The sequence below is a fragment of the Acinonyx jubatus genome, chromosome F2 (genome assembly GCF_027475565.1).
Source record: "Acinonyx jubatus isolate Ajub_Pintada_27869175 chromosome F2, VMU_Ajub_asm_v1.0, whole genome shotgun sequence".
Taxonomy (NCBI): domain Eukaryota; kingdom Metazoa; phylum Chordata; class Mammalia; order Carnivora; family Felidae; genus Acinonyx; species Acinonyx jubatus.
Window position 1 is genome coordinate 22,213,248 of NC_069394.1, and position 20,767 is coordinate 22,234,014.

General features: G+C 38.9%; 2 protein-coding genes across 3 annotated transcripts in view; both read left to right on the forward strand.

Annotated features, from left to right (window-relative positions):
• The window catches only part of LOC113600600 (uncharacterized), a 63,465-nt gene extending 48,624 nt beyond the window's left edge, over nucleotides 1–14,841 (forward strand). Inside the window, exon 2 of the mRNA XM_053208002.1 lies at nucleotides 10,575–14,841. Within this exon, the coding sequence (XP_053063977.1) occupies nucleotides 10,575–10,625 (51 nt within the window). The 3' untranslated portion in view covers nucleotides 10,626–14,841. The remainder of the gene's footprint in view (nucleotides 1–10,574) is intronic.
• Nucleotides 14,842–17,701: 2,860 nt separating this feature from the next.
• Nucleotides 17,702–20,767, forward strand: part of RAD21 (RAD21 cohesin complex component) — a 29,732-nt gene continuing 26,666 nt past the window's right edge. Inside the window, exon 1 of one of the 2 annotated variants that reach the window (XM_015072859.3) lies at nucleotides 17,702–17,902. The gene's annotated coding sequence lies outside the window, so the exon portion shown is untranslated. The remainder of the gene's footprint in view (nucleotides 17,903–20,767) is intronic. The other variant, XM_027064007.2, reaches the window with a different exon arrangement.

Sequence of the window (20,767 nt, forward strand, 5' to 3'; positions counted from 1 at the left end):
CAGTTGATGACTTCTGTGATTTGGGACAATGAAAGACTGAGAATCTAGCTGTTGCTTCCTGTCTTTTGCACATTCTGTTGAACCAGCTAAACTGTTTTTGTGTCTACTTATCTTTCGTGGATCTGTGGAGTTTGCTTTTGAAACTGAAAACGTTTTTGGAGAAAAAAACCATCTCAGAAAAATATCATGGGGGGAAATCCTCTCCATTATTTATATAATGTTTATACAAACAAGCCAAGGACAGGCTACTTCTCCGAAGAGACAAACTTGGTAAGAGAGGATTCCATAATATAGGAAGCAAATGAAGGAGAAGATATCAGAGGATGAATTTTTTCATAGATACTTGAAACTTAGTAATACAAGGTTGTCAAATAACGTGTTAACTATGTTATGGGGGTGTTTGGTGGGGAAAGGGGGGTGGGAGAAAGGAGAAGGAGAGAGAGAATCTTAAGCAGTCTCCATACCCAGCACGGAGACTGACACAGGGCTCAATCTTACCACTGTGAGAGCATGACCTGAGCCAAAATCAAAAGTTGGACATTTAACCAACTGAATCACCCAGGTGCCCACCTATATTGAATTTTTAATAAATTGTTTTTTTCTGTTCACTTAAAGAGTTATTCCATGAGTGTTAAGAATTGGTCCAAGAAATTACAGAAGGAATGAACAGTCTTTCTAAAGTTGTAAGATAATAAGAAATTTTCATTATTAGTAAAAGTTATTAAAAGAAAAGAAATATTCTTTCTGCCATCAAAATCAACCATAAATCACCCCCTGCTGAAATAGAAATCAGACTCTCATAACAAAGAGAATGTGCCTGAAAGATGGCACTTTCATATTATTTAGCATAATAGTTTATTAGGTTTAAAAGAGAAGAGATAGAGAGGGGAGAGAGAAAGAATAAATTTTTTGCTACCATCAGGGGCACCTGGATGGCTTAATTAGATAAGCATCCGACTTTGGCTCAGGTCACAATCTCGTGTTTGTGGGTTCAAGCCCCATGTCGGGCTCTGTGCTGACAGCTCAGAGCCTGGAGCCTGCTTTGGATTCTGTGTCCCCTTCTCTCTCTGCCCCTCCCCCTGCTCATGCTCTGTCTCTCACTCTCTCTCTCAAAAATAAACGTTAAGAAAAAAAATTTTTTAATCTTTCCTACCATCAGTATAAATTATATTTTTAAAAATGATTTTATATTAATGAATTCTATCACAAAAAAATTAGAAAAAGTTATCCTAAAAACATTTTATAGCAAAAATAAATAATAGGATAATTCTTAAAATGTACCAGGAAGGCTCAAAGCAGAGGAATTACCTTAAGTATATAGGGATTGGAGAAAGACCCTGCTACGCAAGGTCAGGCATGTGTAGAGTGGAAAAGGAATCCCTAGGAAGGACAAGTTTCATATTTGGATATGTAGGAAAGGCCCAGAATATAAAGCATTAAATTTCACAGCCTGACACATTGCCACGCACCTGATAGCTCATTAAAATATTTGTCAAACGCAGTTTGATACCAATGATGTCTGCTGAGCATAGGTGCATATGACAACTCCTTTCTTCCTTCTTCTCGTCTTAAATGGTGAAGTGATACCTAGAGCAACAGATACCATGTTCCAACCATGAAGCCACAATATTTTAAGGATGAAAGAGCATAACTGTGAGGCTATCAAGGAACTTCTTCCACCAGATGTTTTGTCAAGTGAGATAATTAAATGTCTTATTCTTTATTCCTGAAACCACTGTTTTTTATTCCTTGTGGGGGGAGGAGGTCATTTATTACTTTCAGAAAAAAAAAATGCATTCTTAATTGATACACACCTAAAAGGAAAATTTTATCTTTTATCCTCAAAAATAGGCCTGGTCTGATTTCAAGACCCCTTTACCACAACATTCCCAGACAAAGAAACAAACAAAAAAGTCATCTGCTTGTTGATATCTGCACTTCTTCATTTAATGGAATACTTTATCTAGAACATGTGATATTGACTCATAATTGATTGTATAGCACCTGCTTTGGGCATTATCTTTGGGTCTGCTCCAAAAGAGAACTTCCTGTTTTGGGAACTTTTGACTCACAAATTCAGATAATCCTCAACATATCTATTTTTTAATTATTACAGGTTTCCTGGTTCAGCTATTGCTAAGCTTTCGTACTCAAATTAATCGCACTGCTACCATGCATTGCACAAATAACACCTCTGAGGATTTTTCCTCATCAACCATATTTTTTCTGCATTCTTCCCTCAAATAGTCACAAAACACCCTTTGTGCCAGTTATCAATTTATTGTCTGTCAGCTCCAAATCCACCTTTCTTTGTCTTGCTTTGTGATACAGGGGCTGGACTAAGTGAACTTTCCCTGGTTGGCAGCTGGTGCAATGTTAGGCTTTGTCAGCAGGGGGCGTGGAAGAGACATTACTGGAGGAAGGGGCTGCACTTTCCGGTTCCTCTGTGCAGTTTTTGCTCCCCCACCCCCTAAAAGCAAGAAACCTAGGGGACGCCCAGGGGAGTTCACACTCCAGCAAGTTTTGCCAGAACCACTGCAAAGTGTCTATCACCGCAGAGGGTGGCTTCCCAGTGAGTTTCCCCAACATTCCAGAACACTGATTACCACCTAGTTTCATTGGGGCCCAGCAGGTGGTGGCAGGTGGTTTTCGGCTGCCCCTGACTGGTGGCACTGCAGCAGATTTCTCTGCCATTAAGTAGGGCACAGCCACACCCTCTCCATCAGGGTCTGGATGTCATTGTTTGCTTCCTTTCAAGTTTTTTCCTTTCATAGGTACTGATCCTGAGCTGTAGAAGTTATTCCCTCTACCTACTATTCTTGTGATCTGAGTTCTCTTTATTGCTTAGTTGTTAATCCTCTGTTATTAGTTAACTATTTAATCCCTTAGTAGTTAATTCCATGGGATAAGTTTATTACTTCATTATTAAATAGTAACACTTTATATTAAAATGTTCCACTCAAACTACTGAGCGATTTCTATCTCCTGGATAGATCCTGACTGACATATCATCTCTAGTTCACTCATAGGAATTCTGCATGGCATATCTTTATTTCACACAAAGGTCAGGAGTCTACTAACTTCCAAATATCAGTTGTAATGTCAGGCCAAATTTCCAAACCTGGAAATCCAGTACATTAAATTTAATCAATATATATTATTTTGCAAAGGTCCAGGAAAAGGAAAGACTCAAAAACATTGAATTTCAGTTGTGGTGATCTTCCTTAAACTCATCAAGATTCATTTTAATTGTGGTCCAAGACAACATTTCAAATATCAGTCTGAGAATTAAATTGCACATCTAGGGGCACCTGGGTGGCTCAATTGGTTAAGCGTCTGGCTCTTTGTTTCCAGCTCAAGTCATGATTGCAAGATTCATAGGATAAGCCCTGTGCCCGGTTCCACACTGCCAGTGTGGAGCCTGCTTGGAGTTCTCTCCCTCTCCCTTTATCTCTGCCCCTCCCACTCCCAAAATAAATTTTTTAAAAATTGCACATCTACATATTTCAAGTTTGGGGGCGTGTTTGGGTATCAGAAATGGACTACTATTGCCTACAACTCAAGAATTTGAAATATTTTTTATTCCTGCTAATAATGAGACTATAGGCAAACTACATTTTTTAATCTACACTTGCAATCCATCCTACTGAATATCAGAACATTTGAGATCCTTAGGCTCTTCACTATCCTTTGTCAAAAATGACCAATTATAGAGAAAATATTTACAAATCACATATCTAATAAGAATCTATTATTCAGAATATGTTAAGAATTCATACAACTCAACAAAGAGACAAAATAACCAATTAAAAATGGACAAAGTGTTAGAATAGACATCCTTCAGAGAAGATATATAAATGGCCAATAAGGACATGAAAAAATGCCTAATGTCATTAGTCAGAAAAATGTCAATTAAAATCATAATGAGATACCATTTCATATCGACTCAGAATTTTTTAAATGCAACATAAAATAACTAGTGTTGGTAAGGATATTGAGAAACTGGAACTCTGATACATTGCTGGTAGGAATCTAAAATAGTACAGACACTGGAAAAGAGTTATGCTGTTCAGTAATTACCATGTGACTTAGTAATTCCACTCCTAGGCATATACCCAAAAGAATTGAAAACAAGCATTCAAACAAATGTACACAAATGTTCATAGCAACACTATTCACAATAGACAAAAGATAGAACCAATACAAATGTTCATCAACTTATGAATGGATAAACAAAATCTGGTATATCTGGAACATTGTTCAGCCATAAAAACGAGTGAAGTACAGACAACAATGTGAATGAGCCTAGAAAACATTATGCTAAGTTAAAGAATCAGGCAAAAAAAGTCACATATTGTGTAATTCCATGTATATGAAATATCCAGAATAGGAAAATCCATAGATTAGTGGTTTCCAGGGGCTGGAGAGAAGAGGAAATAGGAAATAACTGCTGAATGGGTATGGGGTTCCCTTTTGGGGTGATGAGAATATTCTAGATAGTAGTGATGGCTATACAACATTGTGAATGCACTACACTAAATGCCACTGAATTGTACACTACAAAATGGTTAAATGGTGAATTTTATATGTATTTTACCACAGTAAAAAGATAAATTATGAAAGGAGAGGAATTGGAGGTGGAAAACATAAACAATTCTTTCAAGAAGTTTTGTTCTAAAGGGAAAATAAGAGATGGTACAGTAGTTGAAAGGGGATGTGGAGGGACGAGTAAGTTTTGTTTTTTTTCGAGTAAGTTTTTTAAACATTGGAAATCTTGCTGCTATGTAACAGTTATCAAATAGATGCTTATTGAATGGATGATTAGATGTAGGCAGAGCTTACCTGGGAATGAAAAGATGAAGATTGCCATTGATCTTCCAGATCCTTGACAGATGACATCATGATCCACCTTTGCCTCTGATACTCATAGCCTCACTTTGCTAAAGAAATGAATCATGGCAGGAGAGAAGCAACATAAGGCATGGAAAACCATAGAGCCTAACTAATGCATTGCTTAAAATATCAAGTAGATTTCACCCCAGTTGATCTTCCTATAATGAGACAGTGGATAAAGGCTCTCTGCTTAACAACAAGGTATGTAATTGAGAAATCTTTTCAGTTTCCAATTGATGGTGAAAAAGTTTGTTGAACTGAGTGTTTATACATAAGTGTACTTTAATAAATTCCAAGTGGTCAACAGCAAATGCCAGTTGAAAACCATTCTGTGAATCTTCGGAAATCTGCTTATTTAAGGTTAAAATTACTCACTTCTCAATCTCATTTTTTTTTTATTTTTTAAAAATGTTCAATATTCCAAACATATGCAAAGATAAAGAATTTAAAGTGATCCTTTATATGCACTTCACCCAAATTTGACAACTGTCAGCTCAGAGCCAATGCAGTTTTATTTATAGCCTTACCCACTCCTCTTCCTCCTTCTTGGGGATTATTTTGTAATACATGCCAAACATCCTATCATTTAACATATAAATATTTTAGTATGAATCTCTAAAGGATAAGAATGCTCTTTAAAAATATAACTACAAGTGGAACAAGATGGCAACAGAGTAGGAGGACACTAGGCTCATCTCGTGTCATGAACACAACTAGATGACTATCAAATTATCCTAAATACCCCGGAAATTGACCTTAATACAGAACAAATTCCACAACTAAAGGGAGAGAAGAGGCCACATCAAAGATGGCAGGAAGGCAGGATGTGGTTTAGGAGAAATGGATCATAGGTGCTGCAAAGGGAAGGGAGCCATGGTCACAGAAAAGGGTGAGAAAGAGAGAGGAGCACACAGGAGAACACACAAGGAGGATGCTTCCCCAAAGCCATTGGCTTGGAAAACAAGAGGGGCTGAATTTTGTGAGTTCATGAAACCATCAGGGCTTAAAGCCTGTAGTGTTAAAAGTCAGTGAGCTTGGCTGGGATAGACCCCTGAGGGCACTGTCCTGCTCCTGGAAGAAGGCAGGCAAACAACAGGGGGATGGGCTGGGACAGACAGTGTGAAAACAGCAATCTGAAGAATGCCTGGGGCACACAGTACGGATATTATTCACTAGTCTAGGAGCTTCCCTGTGAGGCAGTTTTCACAGTGATTCCTCTCCAGGAACAAAAGACCGTCTGGTGCCATTTCACTCTCCTACCCCTCAGCATAAACACAGAGCCACCCGCAGGAAGCAGCGCAGCTCCAACACAGGCTACCTAACTTGCTTACACCACGTCCCACCCCACTGCGGTCTGGAGGGATGGCTCTTCTCAGTCAACCTTGCCTCAGTACCAGCATGGCAGACCCTTTCCCAAGAACACTAGTGATATGGAAACCTAACACAGGCTAAGGGCAAAGCACAAGCTAGCACATGACCACCACCACCACCCCCACCCCAGGTGGGCTATGTGTGATATTCCTCAGGCACTCCTGGCTGCCCAAGAACAAAGGAAAGGAAAGAAAACAAATGGTTAACTGATAGAGATCACAGTCATACAATACATGGGTCTCCATCAGTTTACAAATATCTTAGTAAATTACAACAAAAAGGCAATCTTATCAATAGCCTAATCTCCAGAAACCTGTAGACTCAGTTTCCTGGAGCCCCAACATCACCCCTCCATAGTGATATGGGGAACAAAGGCAAGAAGGAAAATAGCAGGTAAAATTAAATTTCCTTATAACCTGCAGCCCATTGACAAATACTTGGGACTGGCAGAGTAGAACATTTCTCTAGGAACTCCCTACTCTCTTAATGTTAATGCTCTGCTAAAGGGAAAAACAACCTTACTTTGACAATAGCTAGACCTCTAATATCCTGTGAATCTTCTTTAGCATATGAAAATCTCTTTGAAAACTTTCCCTTGACTTTACCTTCTCCAACTCCTTAGTATATAACCTGTCACTCTTCACAACCCCAGTGCAGCTCTTTCTGCCTATGGGTCCTTTCCCATGCTTTAACAAAATCACCTTTTTGCACCAAAGATGTCTTCAAGAATTCTTTCTTGGCTGTCCCCACCATCACCCCAAACCTCATCGCCAGCACAAACCCCTATCCACACCATGTCTCCTGACCAGAGAGTTCTACAGGGCCTCAGTTCTGGTGGAGTTGGTGTTGGATCTCATTTTACAAGCAGACCAGAGCACACCTAGTTAAAGTTGCCACATTTAGGCCAAGGACCAAACAATGCCCACTGCAGGCAAGAAGAGCCTCTGCAAATGAATGGCCTAAAGGATATAGAGCAGCCAAAACGAAACAGCAGAGCACATACAGTACACACTGGAGACACTCCATGAAGCACAGACCGTGGGTGCTACATAACCTCTTCTTCATAAAGCCATTACTTTTAGGAGCAGGAGGCAAAAAGGGCTTTTCTAGAAAACACACAGAAGAAGGCAGAGACTTAGCAAAATGCCAAGATGGGGGAATGTATCCCACATGAGAGAACAAGATAAGGTCACAGTCAGATATATAAGTGAAACAGATATAAGTAACATGCGTGATGAAGACTTTAAAGCAAAAATCATACGGATATTCATTGGGCTTGAGAAAAGAATGAAAGACAAGCATCCAACTCTTGATTTTGGCTCAGCTCGTGATCTCACAGTTTCATGAGTTCGAGCCCCACATCAGGCTCTGTGTGCTAAACTAGCTGAGCCTGCTTGGGATTATCTGTCTCCCTCTCTCTCTGCCCCTCCTCCACTCATGCTTTCTCTGTCTCTCTCAAAGAAATTTTAAAAAAGAATCAAAGATAAAGAATGCAATAAGCAAGATTGGAAACAGCTTGATGCAATGAACAGCAGGCTGGAAAAAATAGAGGAATGAATTAATGACCTAGAAGACAAAGTAATGGAAAATAATGAAGCTGAACAAAAGAGAGAAAGAAAAATTATGCAACATAAGAATAGACTTGACGAACTCAGTGACTCCATTAAAATTTAATAACATTTGTATTATAGGAGACCCAGAAGAAGAAGAGAGAAAATGGGGCAGAAAATTTATCTCAAGAAATAATAGCAGAAAACATCTCAAATCTGGGGGAAGAAATAGCTATCCAGATCCTTGAGGCACAGAGAACTCCCATTAAGATCAACAAAAGCAGGCCAACACGAATTAAATTTACGAAATACAGTGATAAAGGAAAACCTTAAAAGCAGGAAGACAAAAGAAGGGCTTAACTTATAAGGGAAAACCCATAAGACTAGCTGGAGATTTCTCGACAGAAACTTGGCAAGCCAGAAGGTAATGGCATGATATATTCAATGTGCTGAATGGGGAAAATCTGCAGGCAACAATACTCTATCCAGCAAGGCCATAATTCAGAATAGAAGAAGAGATAAAGAGTTTACCAGACAAACAAAACTTAAAGGATTTCGTGAGCCAGCCATGTAAGAAATATGAAAGGGGACTCTTTGAGTGCAAAGGAGAGATCAAAAGTAATGAATCTCCAGAAACAACAACAAATCAAGTAATAAAATGGCACACAAAAAAGTATCTATCAATAATTACGTTGAATGTAAATGGACTAAACACTCCAATCAAAAGACATAGGGTGTCAGAATGGGTTAAAATAAAATAAAATAAAATAAAATAAAATAAAATAAAATAAAATAAACCCATCCATATGCTGCCTATAAGAGACTCACTTTAGACCTAAAGACACCTGCAGATTGAAAGTGAGGGGGTAGAGAAACATTTATCATGCAAATGGATGTAAAAAGAAAGTTGGAGTAGCAGTACTTATATTGGACAAACCAGGTTTTTTGTTCTTGTTTTTATCCTTCTTTGGTATCAGGGTAGTACTGGCCTCATTGAATTATTTTGAATGTGTTCTCTCTGTTCCATTATATGTAAGATTTTGATAAAGATTACCATTAATTAAATGTTTATTAGAATTCACCAGTGAACCCATGTGGTCTTGGGCTGTTCTTTGCTGGGAGATTTTTGATTCCTAATACAACATTCGTTCTTGTTATTGATCTAAGATAATTTCCCACCTCTTGGATTCAAGATTCATGATTCAATCTTGATAAATTGTGTATTTTTAGGAATTATCTGGGTTTTTTCCTAAGTTACCTGATTTGTTATTATATAATTATTTACAGTAATGTTATCATACTATGTTATTTCTGTGGTTGTCTGTTGTATTGTTTTCTCTTCCATTTCTCATTTTGGTTTTTGAATCTTTTCTCTTTTTTTCTTAGTTAATGTAGGTAAAGCATTACCAATTTTATTTTTTTTTAAACTGGTGATTACTTTCAATATTATGTTATTGTTTATTCTGGTCCCTATTTATTGCTGATTTTGCTTTGTTATTCTTTTTCCCTGATAAATTTCAGCTAAGTTCCTTCTTTTTCTAGGTCCTTATGATGTAATGTTGTTTATATTAAATTTTTATCTTAATATAAGCATTTATAGCATAAATTTATAACATTTGCTTCTGCTGCATCCCATAGATTTGAGAATAATGTGTTTTCTTTTTCTCTTATTTTGAGGCATTTTTTGATTTGCCATTTTATTTCTTATCTGGCTCATTGCTGGTGCAATAGTGTACTGTTTAATATTTACAAATTAAATATTTAATATTTATTTACATTGTTGATTGTTCAGTATGTTTTTGTTGATCTTTAGTTTTGTACAATTGTGGTTGGAAAATACAATTGGTATGATTTCAGTCTTCTTAAATTTGTAATATCTGTTACTTCTCTTTGTATGTGATTTAACCAGAGGATTCTTCTTTGTGTACATGAAGAAAATGCATATTCTTTCTATTTTTCTTGGATAGAATGTTTTATACATATCTTTTAGAACCATCTATTCTGAAGTATGCCTCAAGTAAAAAATGTTCTTGTTGAAAAAAATTACTTTAACTGAGGGTACTCACTCAAAATAAAACATACCCGAGGGGAGGTGGGTAGGGGGATAAGTGAAATAGGTGAAGGAGATTAAGAGTACACTCATCATGATGAGCACTGAATAATGATGTATAGAATTATTGAATCACTATATTGTATGCCTGAAACTTATATAACACTGTATGTTAACTATACTGAAATTAAAATAAAAAACTTAATAAAAAAGTTTTTAATTTTTAAAAAAGTAAATGGACAGAAAATATATATACCATACAAATAGTAACCATAAGAAGAGTGGAGTGGAATTAATTGCAGATAAAACAGAATTCAAGACAAAGATCATTATCAATGATAAAGACATTTTATAATGATAAAGGAATTTGTTGTTAGGAAGTTAAGTCTTATAACAGAGTTTTAAAATATATTAATTAAAAATTGATAGAAATAAAGGGAGAGATATTCAATTCCATAATTATAGCTTGAGATTTTAACATGCCTTATTGATAGAACAACTAGACAAAAAAAAAAATCAGTAAAGGCATAAAGCATCAGAACATTTAAAAAATGATAAAATAAAAATATAACCACAGTACCATTCCATATCTAAAATAAATAATTCTTGACTATCATCCTTTTGAACCTGACCTTCCATGAGCTAGTGGACAAAGAGTTTGTCCAGTTTTAAATGTATTTTTTTAATGTTTTTTTTTTTTTTTTTTTAAGACAGAGCATGAGCTGGGGAGGTACAGAGACGGAGGGAGACAGAGTATCTGAAGCTGACTCTACCGACAGCAGAGAGCTCGATGTGGGGCCCAAACTCTTGAACTGTGAAATCATGACCTGAGCTGAAGTCGGACTCTCAGTCGACTGAGCCACCCAGATGCCCTGAGATTGCCCAGTTTTATTCTGCAACTTAAAATCCTATCAGTGGTTGAAGTAAAACTTAACATAAATTAAATCCAACTGATTCCAGACAAGAAGTACAGTGCATAAGAAAAGAGTTTTATATCGGATGCACCTTTGCCAATAAACGGTGATCAATTCTGGACCATCAAAAGAAGCAGTTATTGTTACTTATACTCATATAATGCTAAGGAGGAAAAGGTGCTAGTGAGAAAACATCTCCCAGGAATAATCCATGACTGCTACACCTTCATAATTCTACAGTATGTGCAGAGATTTCCCATATGGACTTGACATGCCAAAGAAAAATGCTGCTTGGTTTGGGAGATAGTATCTTGGAGAGAAATGTAATAGAGAGCTTTCTGGGGCTCAACAAATTCATCATGTACTAACAATTTCAGATAACATGAAATGCTGCCCTCCAAGGAAAACCATGAAGTATTGCCAGTGAACTTAAAGTCTAAAATAGGGAATTGCCAAGTCTTGGGATGAAACATGTAAATTTATTTCTTCACCATGAAGGTGGTTACTGGGAAAGCTAAAGGGAGATGCTGGAGAAACTGACCATGACTTTTGATTGATGGCTCCTGATTTTCTCCCTCATGATTTAAAATGGGTTGTTTTGTTTTGTTTTTGTTTTTAAATTTTTTAATGTTTATCTTTCAGAGACAGAGCATGAGCAGGGGAGGGGAAGAGAGAGAGGGAGACACAGAATCCAAAGCAGGCTCCAGGCTTTGAGCTGTCAGCACAGAGCCTGACATGGAGCTCAGACTTACGAACTGTGAGATCATGACCTGAGCCGAGGTCAGACACTAATCCAACTGAGCCACTCAGGCACCCCTAAAATGTTTTTTTTAAAGAAAAATGGAATATATGACAAAGACTTGGAAGAACATATTTGGTGGAAGATTTATTATTTGCATGGCCAAAAAAATAATGAGGGGACAGGGTGCTTGAAAGTGAAGTTTATAGGTGACAAAATTCTTTCAATGAAATTATAAAACAGTACTCTATGAAAGACAACTAAATGATGTAACATATAAGACTGAGCTACTTGAAGTTAAAGACCAGACATTCATTTTTATATCCCTTGTATCTTATAAAGCACTTGAACCAGGTAAATGTTTGTATCAGTGAGGATTAGATACCGCTGCAAATAACAGAAAAAACAAAAATATCAAGACATGACTTTATTTCTAAGTTATAAGAAAGAAGCCTGAAGATGGACACTTGAGAGGTCACATGAGAGCTCTGTAAAGTTATCATGGGTCCAAACTTGTCCATCTCACTGCTCTACTATCCTTAGCATAACCCTTGTGCTCATGGTCCAAGATTACTGCTGGAGCACCAGCTATCACATCTACATTCCAAGCAGCAAAATGGAGGAAAAAGAAGTCTGGACTGCTTTTTTTTTTTTAATGTTTATTTATTTTTGACAGAGAGAGAAACGGAGCATGAGTGGGGGAGAGGCATAGAGAGAGGGAAACACAGAATCCAAAGCAGGCTTGCAGGCTCTGAGATATCAGCACAGAGCCCTATGTGGGGCTCGAACTCACAGACCATGAGATCATGACCTGAGCAGAAGTCAGACACTTAACCAACTGAGCCACTCAAGTGCCCCAGGCTGCTCCTTTTAAAGAAATCTTTTAGGAACACTCACATATCACTGAGTAGAACATATTCACTTGGCCACACCTACATGCAAGGGAGTTTGGGAAATGTAATGTTTTACCTGGGGCCATGTGCCAAACTAAAGGAAAAGGGAAAGATATTGGGAAGTAGTTCTCAGTTTAGCATGGAACTCAATATAGATCTTTATTCTATATCAATAGGAAAGAGAAAATTATCAGATCCAACTACAATAATATTAAAATAGTAACTATGATTTACTGAGCTAGATGCTTTAGTTCATCTTGGGCAATGAACACCACAGCCATGAGGCTATAGATACTATTTAGCCTAATTTTACAGATAAGAAAACTGAGTTTCAGAGAAGTTGAGCAACTTGCTGAAGGTCACACAGCTATGGAAAAGCCATGATATAAACCAAGGTCTACCTGGTTCCAAAGTCTGTTCTGTAAAAATCTTTGCTCCTTGATATGGTTCGTGTACCAGCAGCCTCGGAATTACCTGGAATCTTGTCCCCCCCCCCCCGCCGCCCCCGCCAAAAAAAAAAAAAAAAAAAAAAGCAAACAAAAAATAGAATTTTTGGACCCCACCCTAAACTGCCAAATGCAAATCTGCAATTTAACAAGTTCCTGAGCTGTAAATCTATTAAAGTTGGACAAGCCTCATTCCCTGCCATTCTGCCATAAATATATCAGACCTCACTGATAATAAAGTTCGCCTTTATTCTTTAGGGAAAGAATTTCAGTCAGTTATATTTTAGTGTGAGTTTATATAATAATGTTAATTCCTCACATAGGATTAGCAGATAGGGGAATAATTTCCAAATAACATGGAAATTACATTAGTTCAAATATGATTCCTTTCCCCAGCACATTAACTTTTTGCCCCCATCAAGTTAATGCAAAGCAATTAACACAGTTGAGCACCTAGCCACAGAAAGCACAAGACTGTACATCACTCCCAATCACTTCAAGTCAGTACTTGGCTCAGTTTAGCCACATGCTGTGTCTCTAAAGTGCTTACTGCTGGAGTTTCCTTTATCTCTGTGCATTTTGTCCTTGCCTCTTAACTTAGCAGCTCCCACCTTCCCTTTCACCCCTTCCATCAAGTCACCTTCCCCTTCTTTTTAGGAAAAGTACTCTATTTACTATGTTACGTCTTTGATGAATGGTAACTTAGTATGTCTTTTTTAAGTTTGCAAGGATTTTTCATTAAGATGTTAACATTTTTGATAGTTGTATAGGAGTTAAGGGACCTACCCAGCTTAATTTTCTTCCAGTTCGCCCTATTATTTTTAGTAAGCAGTTTTGCTAAATGAAAGGAACAAAGTATATCATGTTACAACAACACAAATGCCCACATTCTGCAATGATTAGAGAGGTTCAGAAGAAACACTATCCATCTACTTTTGGATAAATACCCATTATTCTCAAAGGTGCAGCACAATGCACAGAAGAGATGATGGGCTTGAAGACAGAAGAAATGCATTAAAATAGTCACTGACAAAAATCCCCAGCTAAAGGGTTAAAACTGCTCTCAGCATTGAAATGCAGTTAGTATGATGAAAGTTTCTGAGACAAGTCCAAGTGATTAACATAGGCCCCTACCCAGCTTCTGCTTTTGCAGCTTCACCTGGTCTCAACCTCAGTTCTTGACAAACTCACAGTCTCACCTGGCCCACAGACCTACAGCATCCCTGGGCCTGCTCTGGCCTCTGGTGATTTTTCTTTACTGACCCCTACCTGTCTGATCAGACCTTTTGTACACTTGGACAGAGAGATTTGCAGCCCCTCTCCAGTGTATGATACTGACTCAAACCCATATGCTCAAAGCATGGGGCTGTGAATGAAATCTACCATTTCTGTGGCTCACAAAGCTCTCTCTCACACACACTCCATTACCCAGTCATTTACTTAATATCTCAGCACATTAAGAATTAATATTTCCATGTTTTGTCCTCAATCTTATATAATTTCTTATGTCTTCTTATATAATTTCTATGTCTCTTTATAATATTTTTGACTATGGTTGTCCTTAAAATGCATTCCTGCTTTGATCAAAATATTAAAGTCCCTTCTATTTTTAAATGTTTTTAAGCTTATTTATTTTGAGAGAGAGGGAGAAAGAGAGCGTGCACACACAGTGGGAAAAGGGTAGAGAGGAAAGACAGAATCCCAAGCAGGCTCCGCACCATTAGCACAGAACCGGAGGCAGGGCTCAAATTCACAAACCAAGTGATCCTGACCTGAGCCAAGATCAAGAGGCAGACACTTAACCAACTGTGCCACCCAGGTGCCCCTCCAGTCCCTTTTAAAGATAAAATGGATATTGTTGACATTAGAGGAAAAGCCAGAATATACGATTGTTTTCCCAGTTACTTTCTGTCCATTTCTCTGCTTAGTCCAGAATCTTAACGAGGCTATTCACTCTAGATTTTCTTAAATAAAGTTTAGAAGTTTCATGCAACAAATATTTTATACTTTGATTTTTTTTATTTAAATAAAATTTTTAAAAATTCTGGTGCCACTTGCTCAATACTCACCCATTACTAACATTGAAATACTCCTGAACATCTATCCATTTGCCTTATATCTCTCCTAATCGAATGCCTCCTACTTACCATATATATTTTTTATATTGTAAAATAACCCTCCTTTTAAAATTTGGCAACTCAAAGGAATAAGTCTACAAAATTGTGTGTAAATCTTAAATAATTACCAATCAGTTGGTAATTTTTCTCTGTAACCATTTTTGTTTCACATTAAGTCTCAGTTGTGTGTGTATGCATGTGTTGTGTGTGTATGCGTGTGTGTGCATGTCATTGTGAAATAAGAAAGAACACAGCTGCTTTCATAAACATATGCAGAACAGTGGCAGCCTCCAGTTCTTCAGACACTGGTTGTCCCAAATCACACAAGTCATCAACTGAATAATCAGAAAAGGAAAACAGGATATTTTCAACCAAAGAAGATGAAAGCCGATTTAAATTGGTCCTGTCATGGTTTCAGTCAAACAAATCTACAGTTATTAAAATTAACATGCAGAATCATCAAATAAGTATTGCCAGGTAAAGGAGATAGTGACTGCAGCTAAATTCTATAACAAGAAAAGTTAACTTGACATTCTGGTACAAGGAGATCAATGAATATGTCGACAGGATGGGACTTTAAGCCAGAACAGAACATAAACCTTGGTCAAAAGAATCAAATTCAGCAGATTTAGGTGACCAGGGCTGTATGTGAAGAAACTATATAAAAGTCCGTGAAAGGGAAGGTGGACTTCGGTGGAGATCTAATGAGTAAGTATAAAAATGGTTCAAGAGGAAAGAAGTGATAGTACCTTGGCAATTCAGTACTGGAGGGAAAGTGGGAGTGGAAGAAAAGTGAGAGAGGAGAAGGGGAGAGGGGGAGAGAGAGGGACATTTTCAAATATGGATTACAAGATGGACATAGAGTATAGTTAAGAGGGACATTTAAGAGTATCCAGGTATTTTCAATGTTCTTAAAACTTGAGTATCTGATAAATATTTGCCATACCTTGCTATTTCATTGCTCAGAAAGAAGGAACAAGAACAATAGCCACAATTTACTGAGTAATAACTCAGTTCCAAGCATTATGCTACATACTTTGAATATATGATCTCATTTACTTCTTTCAACAATCATGAAAACTATTATCCCCATACAGGCGGTAATTGGTAGGGCCATTTTGTAAAGCCCTCAAATTTTGGGCGGGGAGGGGATTTATTTTACAGTAATAACATTACCCTAAGTAATACAGAAGATCAGAGTAGATTCTCTTGAGGAAATAACTGTGGAACTAAGATTGTGGAAGATTAAGAATTAGACTAAGGGCATGGTCTCATGGTTTGTGAGTTCGAGCCCCATGTCTGGCTCTGTGCTGACAGCACTGTTTAACTAAATAAACATAAAAAAAAAAAAAAAAGACTGGGGGTGGGGGGTGGAAATACAAGACTATTCTAAGCACAAGGAACAGCCAGTGCAAAATTCTTGAGGCAGGAGTACTCATAGTGCATTTGATGATTTTAAAAGTGGAGTGACTGGAGCACAGTGCAGGGGTGCAGGGGTGGTGCAGCGAGGAAGCTGGAGCAGGAGACAGGGGCTACATCAAGTATTCTGGGTAATAGCCTAAAAGCTATGGAAGAGTTTTTAAAGGGGAGGGGACTGTTCACACATGTGTTTTGCAAAGGTTCTTTTGGCTGCATTGCAAGGAATTGATTAATTGAAGAAGAACGAGAGTGGAAGTGGAGAGACCAGTTAAAGAAGCCAATGAGAGAATAGAAACTTGGTGAAATGGACAACAAACAAAAACAGAACAAAACTAACCTTTATATAACCTTCCTCCATCTGCTCTATGTCAGTGTATGGCTACCCAGTCTAGACCATATAATCCTTATAAGTAAGTTCCAAACCAGAGGAATCATCTTTGCAACTCCCTCTACCACGACTCCATAAGGAATCAGTTACCATTTCCTATTGGTTTTATTTCCTTAAAAACAAAACAAAACACACACACACAAACGAACACAAATTACACTTGGTCATTTAGTCCTCTCCAATATGCCTGGATGGTCTTTCTAAAATGCAGAATCCTCCATCAGTGTCCATATACATGACTTTCTTTTTTTTTTCTTCTGTCCTTAGTTTGTTCTCTACCGCCACAGGACTTTTGTACATGCTGTTCTCTCTTCCTGGGACTCAACCTCCACATCCCAGCTGCAAAATTACTCAAGAAAGACCTCTCTTCTGCTCCCAACTGACCTACTTTTGGGTCTCCTTGTACATTTGACTTTTTTTGTGCCACAGGCATGTCTAAAAATTTAAAAATCTCTCCCTAGCTACACTGAAAGCTTCATGGAGGCAGGTTCTATCTCTGTTGTACCCCAACTATCTATAAATCTAGGTTGACTGAACCCTTAGATTTTATGGAGCTTGTTTAAGGGTTTTATGTTACTTTCGTCGCTACAGAGCCATTAAAATGAGTTTTTGTGTCGTGGCAAACGATAGCTCTTCCCTCTAAAACAAGTGCAAAAATAAAGATAAAAGCCAGGGATTCACTTCACTGGCAAGCACTGCGCGTGCGCTATCTGCCTGGTTCTCAACCCTTGAAGACGCTCTGGCCAGAAAATCACCTTAGCGCCTGCTTAGTTCGGGGCTGCACAACCAGAGGGCGGGGTCCAAAGGGCAGGAAATGGTCACTGCGCCTGCGTCCGCTCCTTCTGGGTCCTAGGCTGGCTGCGCAGGCGCATATGTACCATTTTGACCGTAAACATCCTGCCGATTTGAACCGAGGATTTGGGCGGCAGGAAGAGCCGCGGCGTAACGGCAGCCATCTTGTTTGTTTGAGTGAATCGGAAAGGAGGCGGTGGCTGTGGCGGCGGCGGGAGCTGCTCCGAAGCTACACCTCACAGGGGCTCCCCCCCCTTTCCCCGCCCCCTCCCCCGACCCTTTTCCCCTCCCCAGGCCACCCAGCCCGCCCAGCTCCCGGCGGAGTACAAGGTAAGATACTCGGCCGGCCCCTCTTATCCTCCGGCTCCCTCCCCCTACCCCTTCCCTGCCGTCCTGCCGTCTAGGAGCCGGGCTCGGGGAGGGGGGGTGGGGGGGGAGCGAGGGAGGAAAGCACTCGCCGTATCCCGGGACGGTGGCCGTGCTGCCACCCTCCGAGCCCTGGAACGGCAGCGCCGCCTGCCCAGGCCGCTTTCCCCGGGCCCGCCCTCGGCCAGGACCCGCGCAACCTGGGCCCGCATTATCGCTTGTCTGGTAACAAATGGTTCTGGTCCGTTCCAAGACCGAAAAAGCCGTTACTCCTCCAGTCCCTCGGGAGCCACATCTCCCCGAGGAGGCAGAGGAAACCTTGGGTCCTGGAGGGAAAGGAGGAGGTTTGAACGAGCCCGCTCTGGGACTGGGCCGCCTACTCGGGCAAAAATGGCTGTCTAGGAAGACGCGGGGCGGGCGGCGGCGGCGGGTCGGCGCCCGCGGTGGCAGCTCGGTGGGGCAGCAGCCGTCTGCCGACCTTGGGTGCGGGGGGTCGGAGACGTGCGGGCACTGCCCTCGCGGGCGCTGTGGACCCATAGCACGGCGACGGGCCCCTCGCCAGGGATTGCTGCTGCTCCCCCTCCCCTTTTTTTAAGGAAATATTTTACGTTGGGAATATTACACACTGGACAGACCAATAGAAAACGAGACCAAGGGAAGTTGCTTCTGATTCTTAGGAAATTAGCATAATTGGTCCCCCCCCACCCTACTTTTCTAATGATTAGGGATAGTGAGTGTTTTGTTAATTGATATAGAGACGCTTTGGGAAGGTGGTTTCAGACAAATGCTTGGTGTCTTTCTCCTTTCTGAGAAAGTCTTTGCGATTGATCTGCTGTGATAGAGTGGGGTGACACTATCTACTTGTGGTGCCAGACCTAGCGGCATTCTTTCAAATTTGGAAGAAGGAAACGCTGGAGGGTTTGTCTGCCCACCCTATGATTGTAACGCTGTCTTAAGGGTGCAAAACCGCGCTGGTGTTTTAATGATTTCTGGTAAAGGCTTAAGTCTGTCAGCTTTCTTTGCAAGCGAAGTTTAATATTTGCTCTCATAATGCTGTTTAGAATCATCACTGAAATCCAGAAAAAAAATCTTTTTAAAAATGAATGCAAATGCCAATGAGCTGTGTGAATCGGCAGAATTTTAGAGACGGGCTGGAGAAGCTTTCCTAAGTTGTAGAATCTTTAAATTTATTTTTGTTTTTAATGTTGGAGGCAATTTACAATTATTTTTAGAAAGACACTGATGAGGACATATACCGTAACCAGTGATTAAATTATTTAACAGTTCGTAAATTGTTGAGGTGACAGCAGTGCATAACTAATGGACATAGTGCTTTTCATAAACAAGTCAGAATTAGATTGGTAAAGAGTAACCTTAATAACTTTTTTGTTTATAAAGACGACACATTAGTACACTCTACACTTGTTTTTCGCTTAGAGTGGTAGGTTTAAAGTATTCTTAAAATTATTTCTTTCCTGATGAATTTCTATTTATTGGAAGGCAAATATTCTGAAAAAATTTTATCTTTCATAGTTTGGTGCAGAAGGGAAATTTCTAATGTTTAAGAAATAAAGGTTTTGTGTATTTTGTTTAAATGTTGTGATGTCAGATTGTTAGGCATGATCATGCTTTTTATTTTCTGCTGTGAGATTTTTTTCAAATTTACTGTTTATTTACATCCCGGTAGGATTGTGGTAGTTTGCTGTTCTGTTTCATTCTCATAATCCTTTTTGGTTAACATCCTCATTTTATAGATGTGAAAGCTAAGACTCAGTTAAATAACTTTTAACCATTACAGAACAACTCAGGAGGGAGCTGAATTTGAATCTAGGACCTTTTGATTGTAAAATTGTTGTTCAAAGAATGTTAGTAGCAGAAGGGTGGGGAGCTCTAGTGTGCAGGGTTGGAAATAACTTCTGTTCCTGAGACAGCCCCCAAACCTCCAGAGATCATCCCATTCTTATCTGAGTTTTAGGTATAGATGTTTTCCAAGGTTAGTAAATCACTGAATTTCAACCTTCCAGGTATTTATAGTTTGTGAAAATGAACCACACAGACTAAGCAGCTTGTTAGTTAATGGCAAAGCAGGATTGTGCCTTGACTTACAATATAATAGTTTTTACTTTGGGTGATATTTGTGTGTGTTCCAAGTTAAAGTCGAACAGTACAAAAAGATAGGTGTCACTTTCCCAGCAGACCCGCTTTGCAAAGGTAACCAGTGTCATCAGTTTCATTTGTACACCACAGATAATTTATGTAAGTGCATTAAATATATCTTACAGAGAGAGCCTTCCTTTAAAGAGTACATATATGTGTATCATTGTTTAAGTCTGCATGGAATTCTGTTATATGGCTGTATTAATTTGTTAAAAGTCACTAATTAGCAGCCAGGTAAATTATTTCTAATGTTTTGCTGTTAAAAGACATGGGGGCAAGGCAACACAGTGTTGCGTTAGAGGTGTGAGCTCTGAAATTCAAGTTTCACTTGCATTAAATGCTAATGACCTTTGGCACATTGTCCATTTTCTCTGTTTCCTCATCTGTAAAATGGGCTGGTGCTTACCTCATATGACTGTCGTTAAAAGGATGGACACATCAGTTTTTAACATTTTTTGTTGTTATTATATATCTCAAGGTACGCCATTGGCATTATTACTGGAAGTGCAGTTTTCTATTTCGAGTGTTTGAGATTTTCATAAGATGTTGGCAAATTGCCCTTAAAAGAGGTTATCCCAATTTATACAACCATTGTCCTGCCCTGCTTTCTAACAGATGAGTGAAATATCATAATATCATGGTAGAAACATTGCTTCTACATTGTAGAAACAA